Genomic DNA, 16,902 nt, shown 5'->3' on the forward strand with positions numbered 1-16,902 from the left:
AGTCCCAGCTACTCAGGAGGCTGAGGCAGGAGAATGGCGTGAACCCAGGAGGCGGAGCTTGCAGTGAGCCGAGATCACACCACTGCACTCCAGCCTGGGCAACAGAGCGAGACACCATCTCAAAAAAATAAATAAATAAATAAAAAATTAATGCCCTACGAATAAATTCAATGAAGGAGATAAAAGATCTCCATGAGGAAAAATAGAAAACACTGATGTAAGAACGAGTTTAGGGAAAAGATGTAAAGATACATACACCGTGTTCATGGATTGGAAGAATATTGTGAAAATGACCATACTACCAAAAGTGATCTACAGATTCAAGGCAATTCCTACCAAAATACCAATGGTATTCTTTGTTTTTTTTTTTTTTGAGACGGAGTCTCACTCTGTCGCCCAGACTGGAGTGCAGTGGTGCGATCTCGGCTCACTGCAAGCTCCACCTCCCGGGTTCACGTCATTCTCCTGCCTCAGCCTCCCGAGTAGCTGGGACTACAGGCGCCCGCCACCACGCCCAGCTAGTTTCTTTGTATTTTAGTAGAGACGGGGTTTCACCGTGTTAGCCAGGATGGTCTCGATCTCCTGACCTCGTGATCCGCCCGTCTCGGCCTCCCAAAGTGCTGGGATTACAGGCGTGAGCCACCGCGCCAGGCCACCAATGGTATTCTTCACAGAGATAGAAAAAACAATCCTAAAATTCATATGGAACCACAAAAGACCCCAGATAGCCAAAACAATACTGGGCAAAAAGGTATCACACTACTAGACTTCAAAATATAAGAGAAAGCTACAGTAACCATAACTGCATGCTACTGGCATAAAAAACAGACCCATAGACCAATGGAACAGAATAGAGAACCCAGAAAGAAATCCATATATTTATAGCCAACTGTTTTTTGACAAAGGAACCAAGAATATTCACCAGGGGTAGGGACAGTCTCTTCAATAAATGGTGCTCGGAAAACCTGATATCCATTATTCAGAAAAATAAAACTAGACACCTACCTCTCACCATATACAAAAATCAACCCAAAATGGATTAAAGACTTAAATATAAGACCCAAAACTATAAAACTACTAGAAGAAAACGTAGCAGAAATGCTTCAGGACATTGGTCTGGGCAAAAAGTTTATGGAGACCTCAAAAGCACAGGCAACAAAAGCAAAAGTAGACAAACAGGATTATATTAAACTAAAAAGCTTCTGCACAACAAAGGACATGATGAACTGAGTGAAGAGATAGTCTGCAGAATGGAAGAAAATATTTACAAACTATTCATCTGACAAGAGATTAATATCTAGAATATACAAGAAAGAACTCAACAGCAAAAAAACACAATCTATTAAAAAATGGGCAAATGAGCTGAACAGATCTCTCTTAAAAAAAGACACACAAATGGCTAACAGGTGTTTTGGAATAATGGGCCTCTACAAAGGCCTTGAAGCCAAACTGCTGTAGACAGTTCTCACTGCCGCTTCCATTTATGAGAAACTGATGGTTGCTATCCTCACAGCTATGCGGCTGAAGGGTACAGCAAGCACTGAGATGCCTTACGGTGAAAAGTTCAGAAGACGCTCAAGGTGGAGGATTTTCTTTGAAGCGAAGAGAAGTAATTTTCCTATTACTCTGGCTCCTTCCACCACAAATGTAACCTCTATTGGCTTGAAAAGCATCTAAAGGTAAACAGGAAGTATAGCAGGCTAGACCTGTTGTCAACTTAACTTTTACGATCCATGGTTAGATTTTGGGGTGAAGGTTGAACTAATATGAAAAGAAAACATTATTGAAAATCCCTGGCCGGGCGCGGTGGCTCACACCTGTAATCCCAGCACTTTGGGAGGCTGAGGCGGGAGGATCACGAGGTCAGGGGATCGAGACCATCATGGCTAACACAGTGAAACCTTGTCTCTACTAAAAATACAAGAAATTAGCTGGGTGTGGTGGCGGGCACCTGTAGTAACAGCTACTTGGGAGGCTGAGGCAGGAGAATGCCGTGAACCCAGGAGGCGGAGCTTGCAGTGAGCCGAGACTGCACCACTGCACTCCAGCCTGGGCGACAGAGCGAGACTTCATCTAAAAAAAAAAAAAAAAAAGAAGAAGAAAGAAAAGAAAACCCCTAATAAACTGTTAGCACAAAAGAAAAATCAATTAATCATTCAATCAACCAACCAGTCTGTTCAGACTCAGAGAGAGTTAAGGCCCATTAACTTGAATAGCCTCTCAATCCTATTCCCAATCTTCACTCTGGGAGGTCACTGAATCTATTAAAAACACATACAGAAGGCTCTGCGAGTGGGCATGATTACCAGTCTTAAATAGCTGGTTTCATTTAAATTTTTCTTCCTTTCACCCCACGGGCCAAAGATAAGGACCTATGCCTATAAGTTCTTATAAAGCACATCCATTCTCATCTCCGTTTAATAAAGTGGCAAGTCTATCAGTGTTTTAACAGCCTATAGAGGCACATATACATTAAAAAGCAGAGGCTGGGCACAGTGGCTCATGCCACTTTGAGAGGCCAAGGCAGGAGGCTCACTTAACCCAGGAGTTTGAGACTGGCCTAGACAACAGAGGGGAATCCAATTTCTACAAAAAACTAAAAAAATTAGCCAGGCATGGTGGTGTATGCCTGTAGTCCCAGCTACTTGGGAGGCTGAGGTGGGAGGACCACTTGAGCCTGGGAGGTTAAGGCTGCAGTGAGCAGTGATTGTGCCACTACACTCCAGCCTGGGCAACAGAGTGAGACCCTGTGTAAAACAAACAAACAAACAAAAAAAAAACCCAGATGTCTAAGGCAAGGACTAAAAAGAATTCATCTCCTTCCAGCTGATTACAGGCTTACTGTGTGATCTAGGGAAGTTCTTTTTTCCTAAGGCATTGTTCCCCTCACCTATTAGAAGAGACTAGTCACAGCAATATAGTGAATCACAAACTTCTTGAGTAAAAATTATGCCTTTTTCATCCCTGTTTCTTTAGCGCAAAATCTGGCACTTAGTAAATCACTTCATGGATGTTTATTAATAAATGAAAACTTCAAATAACTGTTAGTAATATACTAAAATAGAATGCTATTTTAAGATGCTATATAAATAGAGCAGAGACCAAAATAAAACTGGATACTCCATAGAAACAGACTGGTACTAAATGAGAGCTGTGATTGTCCTGACAAATACCACAAAGGCATCACTTTGCCTGTGTTAGACCTGGGGATTAATACTACATAGGATTCGAAGCCCTTATCTGACTGGGCAAGGAGCATAACTCATCAGTGATTCAGGAGAGGGTTCTAAAAGTCCCAGATCGTAAGTCAAACGACTGAAAAAAGCCTTAAGAAATGTTTTCCTTACAGCCAAATATATGAGGATTACCTCTTCCTTATTTAACCTTCACCTCTTTAGTGTCTCTTAACTTTCATTCTTTTCTAGCCTGCTTCCCTCCCCCATTAAAGAAATGGTCTTCTTTTGTTGGCAAACAAAGCTTACAAAGATGGTGCTTGTAGCAGAGTTGGTCTCAATTTCACTATCAGACAAAGTGCCCCGAGAGCTTGCCAGGTGAACACTGCCCTCGCCACCTGGTCCGTCACCTGCATTGCTGCTCAAGTCACTGTCAGCTCCAAGAGTCTCTCCAGAGCTATTACTCACCTGTAAAAGAAAAAAGGTAGTAAGAGATAGTCCCCAGGGATGGGCCCCAGAAATGCCAAGCTGTTAGAGCTCCCTGCCACCATAAAAAAATATTCAATTTCAAAGGTGTGTCAGACAGCCTCTGGAAGTACCTTCTTTATAAGTTGAGAAGCTCTGGGTGAAATCTCGTGTACACACACTTATGATGCTAAACCTCTCCACCATGAGAACCATGCTGACCTGAGACTCAGAGCAGCCTCCAAAGAGAAAGTAGCGCCCTTTTCCAAAGGGGAAATCCACACCCCACCCACCAAGATGCCAGTGTGGTGTTCCCCTACCACGGTGCTAACTTCAGAATCCTGACTTGAGCTGCGGATCATAACAGCTGGACTCACGCTGATGACAGAGTCTTGATCAGTCCTCTGAAACAAGACACAGGAACATTAGGGGAGGTGTCCAATCTCCTCTCAGTTTCCCACAGAAATACTGTACCTTCTTTCTGCCCATCCCCACCCTTCTGTTATCATCCCTAGAGAAGTCACGAGCAACTTTTGTTTCCGGAATATAAAATATGTACAACTTATATAATAAAAAAAAGAAATAGGCCTGGCAGAGGCTCACGCCTGTAGTCCTGGCACTTTGGGAGGCTGAGGTGGGAGGAGCATTTGAGCCCCGGAGTTGGAGACCAGCCTGGGCAACATGGTGAAACCCTATCTCTACAAAAAAATACACAAACTTAGCCAGGCATGGTGGTGGGCGCCTGTGGTCCCAGCTACTCAGGATGCTGAGGTGGGAGCATCACTTGGGCCCAGGAGGTTGAGGCTGCAGTGAGCTGAGAGCACACCACTGCCCTCCAGCCCAAGCGACAGAGTGAGACCCTGTCTCAAAAACAAAAAACAAAAAACAATGCATTAAAAAAGTACATGCTCACTGTAGAAAATACATGAAAGAATAAGGAAATAAGAACAAGTTGTAAATCTACCTCCCACCTTAAGCACTGTTTTTAGTATATTTCCTTTCAGTTTCTTCTCAATACATTTTAAAAATAAAATTGGAATCACACTATATGCAGCTTTGTTAAACATTTTCCCATGTCACTAAATTTTTGAAAACACAACCTTTAATGGATACTAATATTGCATTACATGGATCTATTACACTTATTTAACAATTCCTTATCATTAGATATTTATATTGTTTTGAGGGTCAATTTTTTTTTCTTTTTTTGAGACGGAGTCCCACTCTGTGGCATAGGCTGGAGTGCAGCGGAGCAATCTCAGCTCGCTGCAACCTCTGCCTCCCGGGTTCCAGTGATTCTCCCGCCTCAGTCTCCGGAGTAGCTGGGATTACAGGCGACCACCACCACACCGGGCTAATTTTTACATTTTTAGTAGAGACGGGGTTTCACCACGTTGGCCAGACTGGTGTTGAACTCCAACTCCTGACCTCAAGTGACCCACCTGCCTCAGCCTCCCAAAGTCCTGGGATTACAGGCATGAACTGCTGCACCTGGCTATTTTTTTTTTTATTTTTATTTTTTTTGAGACAGAGTTTCACCCTTGTTACCCAGGCTGGAGTGCAATAGTGCAATCTTGGCTCACCACAACCTCCGCCTCCCGGATTAAAGCGATTCTCCTGCCTCAGCCTCCCAGGTAGCTGGGATTACAGGTATACGCCACCACGCCTGGCTAATTTTGTATTTTTCATAGAGACGGGGTTTCATAATGTTGGTCAGGCTGGTCTCGAACTCCCAACCTCAGGTGATCTGCCCGCCTCGGCCTCTCAAAGTTCTGGGATTATAGGCGTGAGCCACTGTGCCCGGCCGTCTGGCTGTTTTGTTTTTTTTTTAACTTGAAGTATTCTGAGACAGCATATTTAATCCTCGTAATTTTCAACAAGGTTGTCACAAACCTGGGAACTAGACGTCAGGCTCACACCACTGTCTGCGCTGATCTGGGACTTTTTCTCCTCTGTCTCACCAAGGTCAAAGACAGGTTTGATTACTTCAGGCCCTGAGTAGGGGAAGACTTCTGTTACTCCGTGCACAAAGGCTAGGGGCAGGCTGGTAAAGGGGGAGGGACAGCAGCACAGGCTGGTCCCAGACCTGTTCAGCCCATCCCAGTCACCTTTCCAAGGACTACTCCCAACTCAGGACCCACTGGAAAAAGAGGTCCCCAGATGCCTTAAGAACCAAGTAAGACAAATCAGACCTGGTCCCAACGGGTTCTCCAGTCATCTTCTCAACCTGAGAAAATTATGAGCAAATCATCTTAAAACAAAAAAGCTCCACAAGGCTGGGCATGGTGGCTCACGCCTGTAATCCCATCACTTTGGGAGGCTGAGGCAGGTGGGTCACCTGAAGTCAGAAGTTTGAGACCAGCTTGGCCAACATGATGAAACCCTGTCTCTACCAAAAAATACAAAAATTAGCCAGGCGTGGTGGTGCATGCCTGTAATCCCAGCTACTCGACAGGTTGAAGCACGAGAATCGCTTGAGCCCTGGAGGCAGAAGTTGCAGTGAGCCAAGATCGTACCACTGCACTCCAGCCTGGGCAACAGAGCAAGACTCCATTTCAAAAAAAAAAAAGAAAAAGAAAAGTTCCACAAACAAATGTCTAAACCACATTCCATGGCACTCAGAGTCTGAGCTTTGCTGGTACCTGAAACCATTTTATGGTCCCCAGGTCACTTAATGCTTCCCAAACAAATGTGTCTAAAGGAAGTAGAAAAGGTTGGGCCCGATGAGATAAGAAACACCAGCTGTTTTGGTGGGCACTGCCTACCTCCATCTACGTTTGAGATAAAAACCACCCCCCTTGTCCCCCACCCACCCACAATGGTATGGCAGAAGGACAGAATGACAGAAAGCAAGAAAGCGTGCCTAGGCAAGCCACCAGAGAGTTGGGCAGCTACAGACTCAACACGGAGGGACAGCAACCATCTCTGCCAACTGTGCCCACAGGCCTTCTAACAGGTGAGGGAGATATCAGCCAATGGGGGGCACTAAAATAGGCAAACGTTCTCCCCACCAACTCTGAAGCAACAGAGAACCAAGTTCTGGGGAGTTGTATTCAGTAGACACCTGGTTATAACCTGATTGACACGAGGGGAGGAGGAAAGAAGCGGCCTACGTGCCACACGCCTAGGAGTCACATGCTACCTACCTGCTGCCATTCCAAACACCCTCTAAGAGCAAATTTGGGGTGGGGCTGACAAAGGGAGCCTGCCCCAACTGGGCCTGGGGAGTTGGCAGGTATGGGAGACTTGGGAACAGGAAAGGGCATTTGTTCCTTACTCTGTTTTTCCAAAGCTTTTTGCTTTTTCACTTCCTGGTGCTTGTTCCACAATTCTACCCCAGATGCAATGCAAGCAGGAGAGAAAGACAGAGAGTCAGAGGCTGGTCAGACAGATGAAATGGAAACCCACCCACCCAAGTCGATTCAGTCTCAGGCACTGGATTACCAACCAAGAGATACAAAGATATCTTCATGGGGAGAAGGGGCAGAAAACAAGACATCTAACCCCTCCACCCAAACTCATGAACAGATTCCAAATTTCCAATTCCAATCCCAATGTGGCAGTAAAAACCCTGCAGAATGTTAGAGCTGGAAGGGCCCTTAACAAAGCTCCTTCATTTTTGCATGAGGAAACTGGTCCTAAAGAGGCTGGAGCACTTGATCAAGATCATGTAACTTAGGATCCATTTAAACTCCCACCATGCCACACTCTCTCTGCCAAATGAGCTGGGGAAGGACAATTTTTACAGATTCCAGATGAGACAGACGAACACCTCAAGCGGCCAGAGTTTCAGAAGCATGAACACCAATCTGTTTGATTCACTGGACTGGACAGAGGCCAATTCATGCAGGCAGTTAGCACCCCTCCTCATTGCTCCTCAAGAAACTGCAGGCAGTTAGCACCCCTCCTCATTGCTCCTCAAGAAACCACTCACCCCCAGAGCCAGTGCCTGCACTACCAACCAGCAATCTGGAAAAATGCTTCCAGCTGAGGTGACAGAGAACATAAAATGGTCAAGACCAGCATCCTCATAGAGGAAAACAGAATGGCAACCACAGCAATTATTTTCCTCGAAGGAACTTCAGAGTGTACTTAGTATGATTTCCTTATTTCCGTATGATTTCCTCATTTCCCAGGTGAAGAGACAGAGACCCTGAGAGGGGAAGTTATTTGCCCATTGCATTCCTAGCTGGAGGCTGATATGGGACTAAAACTCCAGACCTCCATACTAGCAGGTCAGTACTTTTTCTAGAACATCATATGAGGCAGGAGAAAGCCAGGAGTTGACTGCTACTAGAATAATATTCTGCTGGCTAGGAAAGTGTAGCTCCCCTAAAAAGGAATCAGTTCCACATCACCATTTATGGGAGCACATGGCAACTGCTAATGGCCATGGCAATGAAACATCAGCTGGAAGCAGAGTGCCTAGGGACCTAGAACCAGAAAAAGAAAGATCCAACCTCGATGACTCAAGGTCAAGCAGGGAGTGAGCCAAACAGAGGTGATGCCCAGAAAGCTCACTAAGGCACTGCCTTTGTGGGAATGGAGAAACACCAAATGTAAACAAGATTTTAATCAAGTCCATGAGGAAGCATTTAAAGAACTGACTTGGAAACCTATACCTCAAAGATCCAGAACCCAGGGAAATGGGGTTGCCACACATGGCCCAGAGGAGCACATTCCAGAGCAGTGTAATGGCTGGATGGGAGGACACTGGCTTCAGAGACACAAATGTCGTTTGTATAGCCCAAAGATGCATCTATAAACTTCCTGAGCACTTCCAGGAATTCTCTCCACTATGTGAAGAAATGCAGATGTAAATAAAAAGAGCGGCCAGGAGTACAGCTCACACCACCTGCAGTAAGCCTTACTGGGCCCTCTAAACAAAACCTCCATTCTTCCTCTAAGATACAGGGTGAGGGGTGGCTGCGGATGAAATATAAAGACTAGAGAAGTACAAAGAAACACCACTAGAAATGGACACAGGTCTCCTTCTCTCTCTAGGAAGCAAAGCATGGGGCAGAGAAAGGCAGGATTCTGGATGAATTGAGGAGAAAGGGATATTTAAGAAGCCAGGACCCCTCTACCGCACCAAACACACTGATACGTACCAATAGACGCTATAAAATTTTCTTCCTTTAAACTTCTGGTGTCCAGTTCCTTAGGACCCTTTCCTGTGGCACTTGGTGCCCGAGGTCCCACCTGGGGAACTCTCAGCTGTGCCATAGCCTTTGGGTCCCCCCGCCCAGCTAGGCCAGGATCCTTGCCAACTGGGGTATTTACACTTTCTGTTGGACTTCTCTTCCGCTTGTCTGGTTCTGAGAGAAAAAAATCAAGACGTCAAGAGAAGTAATGAGTAGGAATCAAGGTGCAGACATGAGGTGGGAGGAGCCAGGATACAGAAGGGTGTGGAATGAAGGAGTTCAGGGAAAGATGAGCTGATGTCTTATTTTTCATAACAAAAAACACTCACTACGTATAAACATGCATAGAAAATAAAACCCCAAAGCCAGATGGGAAGCAGCATGGTACTGGAAATCTGTCCTGGGGACAAATACATTTTCTCTTTGGGAGACAAGTGGGAGAGTTGGGGATGGCATGGTGCCCAGCAGATACAATCCCTACCTTTACTATAGTAGTGGGTCTGGGCGATCTCCAGAAGCCCAAAGATGCTGGCCATGCCACCCAGACCCGCATGGGCATAGGACTGCTCCAGGCTGAGGATTGTACACTTGAGGAGGTCTAACATTCCCTTGTACACCTTCCGACTGACCTCCTGCAACAATAACCCAGGGGCTAGCGTTGGCAAATTGCCTTTGGTATTCACATCCCTCTCCCCAGTTACTCTGACTCCCTACCCCCAACACTGACCACATCCGGGATAATGTCCTGCCGGGCATCGTCCTCTGACTGCACCGTACGGTTCAGCTTGCTCAGGACAAAGACTCGCAGTTGCTCGCTCTCCAGGAGCCGGCGCACCTTTTTCATGTTGAGCCAGCCAACTCCCTGGCCGTCCAGCACGTTGTGTACCACCTCCTTCAGGAACTGCTGGTTCTCACTACAGGGTCCACACACCGCTTCTGTGGTCACCAGCTCCTTTGCAGAGCACCCCCCACCTTTCACCCAGACTAGATGCCTGCCTCCAGGGGTAAAACACAAAGCCACATCTCTGAATGTCCAAGTCCACCACATCCCCCAACTCTCCGGAGAACCTGATTTGCCCAAATACCCACCACTGCTGATTCACTCCGCTCAACACTGTAAGCTTTCAATTGCATGGAGATCAAGCCAGAATGAGAAGTGCTGGCAAGAAATTGATTACATCTACCCCATTGAGAGCTTCTCTCCCACTCTATCCCTAAAGTTCTGCAGAGGAACCACCCCACCTCTACCTGAGAACTTTTAAAACAGCTCTACCATTTATTACCTAGAATTGCTGGATCGACCCTGGGGTGACGGAGGTTCTCTTTTCACTGTTGGGCTGTGTTTAATGACAGATGACTTCTGATCCACTAACGCCCTCCTGTTTCCTGTGGCAGGGGAGGCAGGAATGAGAGACATCACTATTATAGTGCAGGAGCTCATGCCAGCACAGCCCTGAGTAGCCATGTTCCACGCCCGTTCCTCAGAAGGGCTGGGTGAGGGTAGCACCAAGGCATCATACGTAGGTAGAAACCAGCCATGGCAATGTGGAGGAGGTAGGGATGGAGACTCAGGCCACTCCACATGCACCAGCAGCACGCCCCATGGGCAAGCATGGGCGTCACGGGGAACGGGGCAAGCAGGTCACTCATGTGATGCTGCTAGCTCCATGAGAAGGATGGCCCTCGGGCAGGCACAGAAGATGCTAGAGAAAAAAAAAAAAGATCATGCACAGCTCACAGGCAAGACCCACCTTCACCACTCCCGGGGCCGGCTTCAGTAACAATCTCCATTAGAGTATTTAGCCCAAATACTGGGACACAAAATACACAATTAGTAGGTGCACCACAATACCGCAACCCCTCTACCCCTCCGAGGAGCAGTAAGCCAGATAATCTGAGCATTCTCCCAAAGCTTGAGGAATGCACATAACTTTGGTTCTCGGGCACCTCAGAGCTGGAAGCCAAGTGACCAGGAGACAACCAAGGCTCTAAGAAAAGACCATCCTTAAGACGTGGCCTCTCAAAGCCAGGGGCGGGTAAATGACACAGGGAGGCTTCAGGTACTGCACACACACATGCATGAAAGAGGGACCGCTGGTTTTCAGAAAACATCCAGCACAGGGGGTCAGGGGCCTGAGGGCATGTGCAGGGAAGCGACCCATCTTGCAGATGCTATTGTTGGGAGTGGGGATCAGGGCATGAGGATGGGAGGTGGGTGAGAGGGTAAGTGCAGCAAATGCGACAATGCATCAGCATGCAATGAAAGAGTTTCAATTGCTCTCCTCTTCAAATGTACCAAATGAAGGCCAGTGTCACTGACACCCTTCCATCCCTAGCCTACCCGGCCACATGTGGATTCCCTGGCAGTGCTAGTTCGCTCCTTACACTACCAGCTCTGATGTCCCTTTGCCCATTTATCCAATGTTCCCATCACCACCTAAGAACATGCCTTAGACTCCTGACAATGTTATTTGCTTGTTTCTGTTGGTTTCTTTTAGAGACTGGGTTTCACTCTGTTGTCCAGGCTGGAGTACACTGGCCTAATTATAGCTCACTGTACCTCAAACTCCTGGGCTCAAGTGAACCTCCTGCCTCAGCCTACCAAGTAGCTAGGATGACAGGTGTGAGCTACTGCACCCAAGTAACCTGACGTTTTTTACCAATAGGAATGAGAGATCAGTTAAAGAATACATGAGGTTGGCCGGGCGCGGTGGCTCACGCCTGTAATCCCAGCACTTTGGGAGGCCGAGGCGGGTAGATCACGAGGTCAGGAGATTGAGACCATCCTGGCTAACACAGTGAAACCTTGTCTTTACTAAAAATACATAAAATTAGCTGGGCGTGGTGGCAGGCGCCTGAAGTCCCAGCTACTCGGGAGGCTGAGGCAGGAGAATGGCATGAACCCAGGAGGCACAGCTTGCAATGAGCCGAGATTGCGCCACTACACTCCAGCCTGGGCAACACAGCAAGACTCCGTCTCAAAAAAAAAAAAATAGAATACATGAGGTTGCTTCTCACTGCACTTCCTACCACAGTTAAATATTTCGGCACACCATCCAGAGAAAACAAAAAAATCAGGCCAGGTGCGGTGGCTCACACCTGTAATCCTGGCACTTTGGGAGGCCGAGGTGGGCAGATCACTCAAGGTTAAGAGTTCAAGACCAGCCTGGCCAACATGGTGAAACCCCATCTCTACTAAAAATACAAAAATTAGCTGGGCGAGGTGACGTGTGCCTGTAATTCCAGCTATATGGGAGGCTGAAGCATGTGAATCACTTGAGCCTGGATGGCAGCAGTTACAGTGAGCCAAGATCGCCACCCTGCACTCTATCCAGCCTGGGATGTGACACTCTGTCTCAGGAAAAAAAAAAAAAAAAAATCAAATTCAGAAAAGCCCCTGAAACTGTCAGATGGCACAAGCCAAATTCAAATAAGGTCTTTTTACTTTTTAAGATAGAGTCTTGCTCTGTCGCCCAGGCTGGAGGGCAGGGGCATGATCTCAGCTCACTGCAAGCTCCGCCTCCCAGGTTCACGCCATTCTCCTGCCTCAGCCTCCCAAGTAGCTGGGACTACAGGCGCCCGCCACCACACCTGGCTAATTTTTTTTTGTTTTCAGTAGAGACGGGGTTTCCCCATGTTAGCCAGGATGGTCTTGATCTCCTGACATCGTGATCCACCTGCCTTGGCCTCCCAAAGTGCAAGTGCTGGGATTACAGGTGTAAGCCACTGCACCTGGCTTTCAAATAAGGTCTTAACTGCTCCTAGAAACTAACAAATACTACCTGGCGCGCTCACAAGCCCTGGGTTGACAGGCTTATGAGTGCGTGAGAGGTGAGAGGCTGTGCTCTATAAATGCTGCCAGGCTCTCCATAACCATTCTCTGGTAGGCCAGCTCCTTGGCATGGAGTTTGTCCTAAGTTCATGCAGTGGCAACCCAGCAGACGACTGGAGGCGGCTGATGATCCCTATGTTAATCACGTACCCTGACAGGGTCCTCCCGAGAAGCAGCAGTAATCCCACAGCTGCCATTGTCCTAAATGACATAACAGGGCCCTCTCTAGCTACGAAGATGGTTTCCATTTGACAACCATCGGAGCCCAAGATGTGCAGTGAAAGCCATGAGGAGCAACATGAGGGATGACAACCAGGTCAAAGGATTCACCAGACGCAGGGCTCCTGACATGAACCCACAGCCTGAAATATCTCCCGGAGAAACCTGGCTTGGCAAAAGGAAGGCTGTAGTTACCTTTCAGACTGGGGAAGGGTGTGGCCTTCTCTCGGACACCTTTGGTGGGCAGTGTGAGGTTTGAAAGACTGAAGCTGGTACTGTGGTTCCGATAGAGGCTGCCTATCAAGGGGAGGGTGCGAGAGTGATGACTTGGCAGAGTAAGTAATCAAAGCATTAGACTAATGACTATCAGCATCTGCACCTCCCTCCTTTCCAAACACGGTCCCAGTTTGATGGATCAGATCATCTCTGATCTGTCTTAGAAAGGATCAAGTCTAACTCCAGGCAAACAATGGAGCCATTGCCAGGAGCAGCCAAAACCCAGTAACAGCTTTCTCTGTCCACCTCACATGATAATATCCGAGTCTCTCATCTACTGCTGCACAGCATGAAAGCTGGCAGTTAACGGGCTTCTGGTCTGAAGCTGGCACTGTCCCTCCCTGGCTGCTGAAGAAACTCACGATAACAGGGATCCTCGATGTTGGCTCTCTCTAGTCCATAGTCTGTCTTCAATCTTTAACTGATACCACCCCACACTGCTGGAAATACTCTCTAAGCACAAAATTCAATCTCGTATCGATTTCAAAGCACATTCATGGAAGAGTCCGTTATGAGGCAAAGAAGATACCAGATATAGACTCAAATCAAATTTGACCAGAGTATTTCCATTAAATATAAGTACAAGTGTGTGATTCTGAATTTACTGCCTGTTTTCCAGTTACCCATCCAGCTCTTACCTGAAATAGACTGAAACGACCAGGCATAATAATGACTAATCTGTCCCTGTCCTTTACTGCCCTCACTTGAAAACACCTTATTCAGTATCACCCAAATGACTGAATTAGAGCTTGCTAATGCTAACCTAGCCCTACATGTGAAGTTCTAAACAACATTTGCGATAGTCAGGCTCTGCTGTAGAGAAAAATGGAACACAGGAATGAGAGAGACAGCTGAAGGCACTTACTGGCAAAAGACATGATGCCCCCGAAGCCCTCGGTGCTGGTGTTGGAGACGGTGGAGTTGGGAGAGCTTGCCCGAGAGTCTGACTCTGCATCTGAGTCACTTGCCAGTCTCAAGCTGTTGGGCCGCAGCAGCTTTTGAGCCCTTGAATGCACAGTGGCACCTATGAGCCCCAGGCAGGGGTACTTGACCTTGAGAGTATGAGCCTTACGCTACACTGCAGCTGCTGCTCCCTTCCTGTAATTCCTAAACCCCTGGATCAAAACACCACCCTCTGGGGATGGCAGGACCACGAGAGCATTCAGACTTAGACTTTCTGATTAACCCTCGACCAGGGTCCACTGAGGTGAGGTCCTTCAGTCACCCATCTAGAAGGGATCCCCAGGCTCTCACCGATTGCCACTGACATGTTGGCTGAATCGGGGAGTGTAACTTTCCCCCTGCTCATCCTCATCTTCCTCAGGGGGAAAGCCATATTGGGGCTCGAAGTATGGATTGTCATAGATTCGTCGGCGCACTGACCCCTCTCCAATTTCTGCCTGACGTCTGTCCACGTTCGACTTGCCAATGCTGGGAGGCACGGAAGGGAGGGGCTTGGAGACGCCTACTGCTGCCTTATCATCCATCTCCGTAGAGTCAGCAGGTTCCTGAAGGCCACATGAAATTGAAAGTGGTTAGCTGGTGCCCAATGGTACCTTCATGTAATCCCAGTTTGGCAGTGCTGGACCAGGCCTGTCAGATTTCTAGCCTAAGGAATGTGTGGGAAATGATCTCTGTGGCACCTGTTCTCTGTCCCCACAAACTATATAAGGGGGATCACAGTGTACCCTGAACAAAGCCTGATGAACTCCTTTTGGGGTCAAAACTAGGTCTCTTAGGCTCTAAGCTCTAGGGCCCATGAAGAGGAAGATGAGAAAATTGTGTGAGAAGAAGCAAATGAATAGCTACAGCCTGGCTTTCCTAATAGATGAGGCCCACATCCCAGGCCATGGTTCTCACTCATCCACCACTCCTCACTTACAGAGTTGGCTCCGTGGATGATGGTGCTGGGGCTGCTGCTGGCAGTGGTGCTGGAGCTGGAGCGCAGTGGGGGGTTTTCCTGAGAGTTCTCACTGTCTAGGCCAGGCTCTTCTGCTTCCTTCTGATTCTGCAGCTCGTCAATCTCCACCTCGCTGGCATCCCCCAGTGCTGCATGCGTCAGAGGGTCCACATCTGCCAAAATCCAAGGGAGGCAGGTAGAGACCACCCCATCCCTAGACCCCCAACCCCTGCCCAGGGCTGGCCAATCTCCCCAAGCACACTTACTGGGAGTATCACCATTAATGTCACATTTCATCATTTCACTGACAAAATCACCAAGGGAGGAGTAAGAAGAGCTTGAATCGTCATAATCCATACTATCACTGCCACTGCAGAGTGAATTGCATAAAAAACAAAACAGAAAGGGGCAGGGAGAACACCTGCAATCAGCACTAGGAAAAATAAAAGGGGGAGCACTCTGAACGCAAGGCCAGGGTACAAATCAAATAAGGAAACCAAGAAAAACAGTCAACCAAAGCATAAAGACTGATAATGGGGGCTGGGACAGTGGCTCACGCCTGTAATCCCAGCACTCTGGGAGGCTAAGGCGGATTGATCACCTGAGGTCTGGAGTTTGAGACCAGCCTGGCCAACATGGTGAAATACCATCTCTACTAAAAATACAAAAAGTAGCCGGGCGCAGTGGCTCGCGCCTGTAATCCTAGCACTTTGGGAGGCCGAGGTAGGTGAATCACTTGAGGGCATGAGTTTGAAACCAGCCTGGCTAACATAGTGAAACTCTGTCTTTACTAAAAATACAAAAAATTAGCTTGGCGTGATAGCATGTGCCTGTAATCCCAGCTATTCAGGTGGCTGGGGCAAGAGAATCGCTTGAACCCAAGAGGGAGCTTGCAGTGAGCCAAGATCATGCCACTGCACTTTAGCCTGGAAGACACAGCAAGACTCCATCTCAAAAAATGTATATATATAAAAATTAGCCAGGTAGTCCCAGCTACTTGGGAGGCGGAGGCAGGAGAATCACTTGAACCTGGGAGGCGGAGGTTGCAGTGAGCTGAGACGGCACCACTGCACTCCAGCCTAGGTGACAGAGCGGCAAGACTCTGTCACACATGAAAAAAAATAAAGAAATAAAATAAAAAAAAAATAGTGATATGGGAAGCCTATGAGATTGCCTCTTCTGTGCTAAAGAAGGGCTAGTGAGAGCCTCTTCACCTTAAAAACCTTTTTGCTACCCTAAGGATGCTCACCTATCATCAGTAGGTTCGGAGTCAGAGTCCCGCTCTGGTGGTACACTCAGGGCCTCAGCCAGCTGGGAATTGCTGTCATAGACGCGATAGTGGATAGGCTGCAGCTGATGAGCATACCACTTCGGCTTGTCACCAATCAGGGCTGGATCAAACATATCTACCCCATGAGGGAAAAGAATAGAAAGTCAGCAGCAAGGAAAAAAAGGCAAGCAATGCCTGAAAGAAGGGCAGGAAAAAGTCTAAAGCAGAGCAAGGACAGAAGGCACAGGTCAAAGATGAGCAAAGGAAAAATCAAAGTCCATCAAAAGGACAGAGGCAGAAGGCAGAGCGGAGCAGAGGGCAGGTGGACTCACTGTTGTGAATTCGCTGAAAGGCATAGTTGGTGGGGTTAAGGATCCATTCCCCAAAGTACTCCACAGCTTGAGTCCTGGCCAATTTCTCGGCAAAAGGAGTCTGGCGGGGACGTGAGGCTAGAAAGGAGCCAGCTTGAAAAGCTACCACAGGCCGAGGGAAGAGGCGCAGGGTACGTGTGTGCATCTGAAATCCCTGCAGCACGTTGGCAGAGTTGAAGAACCGTACCATGGCGACCCTGGGGAAGGAGATGATGAGATAATTTGAGACCCATGCCCTGTAGGGTAAGGATT

General features: G+C 47.7%; 1 protein-coding gene across 50 annotated transcripts in view; it reads right to left on the bottom strand.

Moving 5' to 3' along the window:
* Positions 1-16,902, bottom strand: part of MADD (MAP kinase activating death domain) — a 57,953-nt gene that overhangs the window by 26,410 nt on the left and 14,641 nt on the right. For 6 of the 50 annotated variants that reach the window (XR_013403816.1, XR_013403815.1, XM_077962845.1 and 3 more), the window contains exons 9-24: positions 16,612-16,847; positions 16,259-16,415; positions 15,276-15,379; positions 14,992-15,182; positions 14,493-14,617; positions 13,975-14,114; positions 13,029-13,130; positions 10,534-10,593; positions 10,066-10,168; positions 9,510-9,696; positions 9,264-9,414; positions 8,750-8,956; positions 6,916-6,969; positions 5,532-5,632; positions 3,959-4,042; positions 3,483-3,641 (exon numbers count right to left, since the gene is read on the bottom strand). Coding sequence is in view for 36 of the 50 variants with exons in the window: in XM_077962845.1 (XP_077818971.1) it covers positions 3,483-3,641; positions 3,959-4,042; positions 5,532-5,632; positions 6,916-6,969; positions 8,750-8,956; positions 9,264-9,414; positions 9,510-9,696; positions 10,066-10,168; positions 10,534-10,593; positions 13,029-13,130; positions 13,975-14,114; positions 14,493-14,617; positions 14,992-15,182; positions 15,276-15,379; positions 16,259-16,415; positions 16,612-16,847 (2,161 nt within the window). In the remaining 14 variants the exon portion in view is untranslated. Of the gene's footprint in view, positions 1-3,482; positions 3,642-3,958; positions 4,043-5,531; positions 5,633-6,915; positions 6,970-8,749; positions 8,957-9,263; positions 9,415-9,509; positions 9,697-10,065; positions 10,169-10,533; positions 10,594-13,028; positions 13,131-13,974; positions 14,115-14,363; positions 14,618-14,991; positions 15,183-15,275; positions 15,380-16,258; positions 16,416-16,611; positions 16,848-16,902 lie in introns of all 50 variants that reach the window. The other 44 variants (XR_013403814.1, XR_013403813.1, XM_028833460.2 and 41 more) reach the window with 16 other exon arrangements.

This window comes from Macaca mulatta, chromosome 14, assembly GCF_049350105.2.
Source record: "Macaca mulatta isolate MMU2019108-1 chromosome 14, T2T-MMU8v2.0, whole genome shotgun sequence".
Taxonomy (NCBI): domain Eukaryota; kingdom Metazoa; phylum Chordata; class Mammalia; order Primates; family Cercopithecidae; genus Macaca; species Macaca mulatta.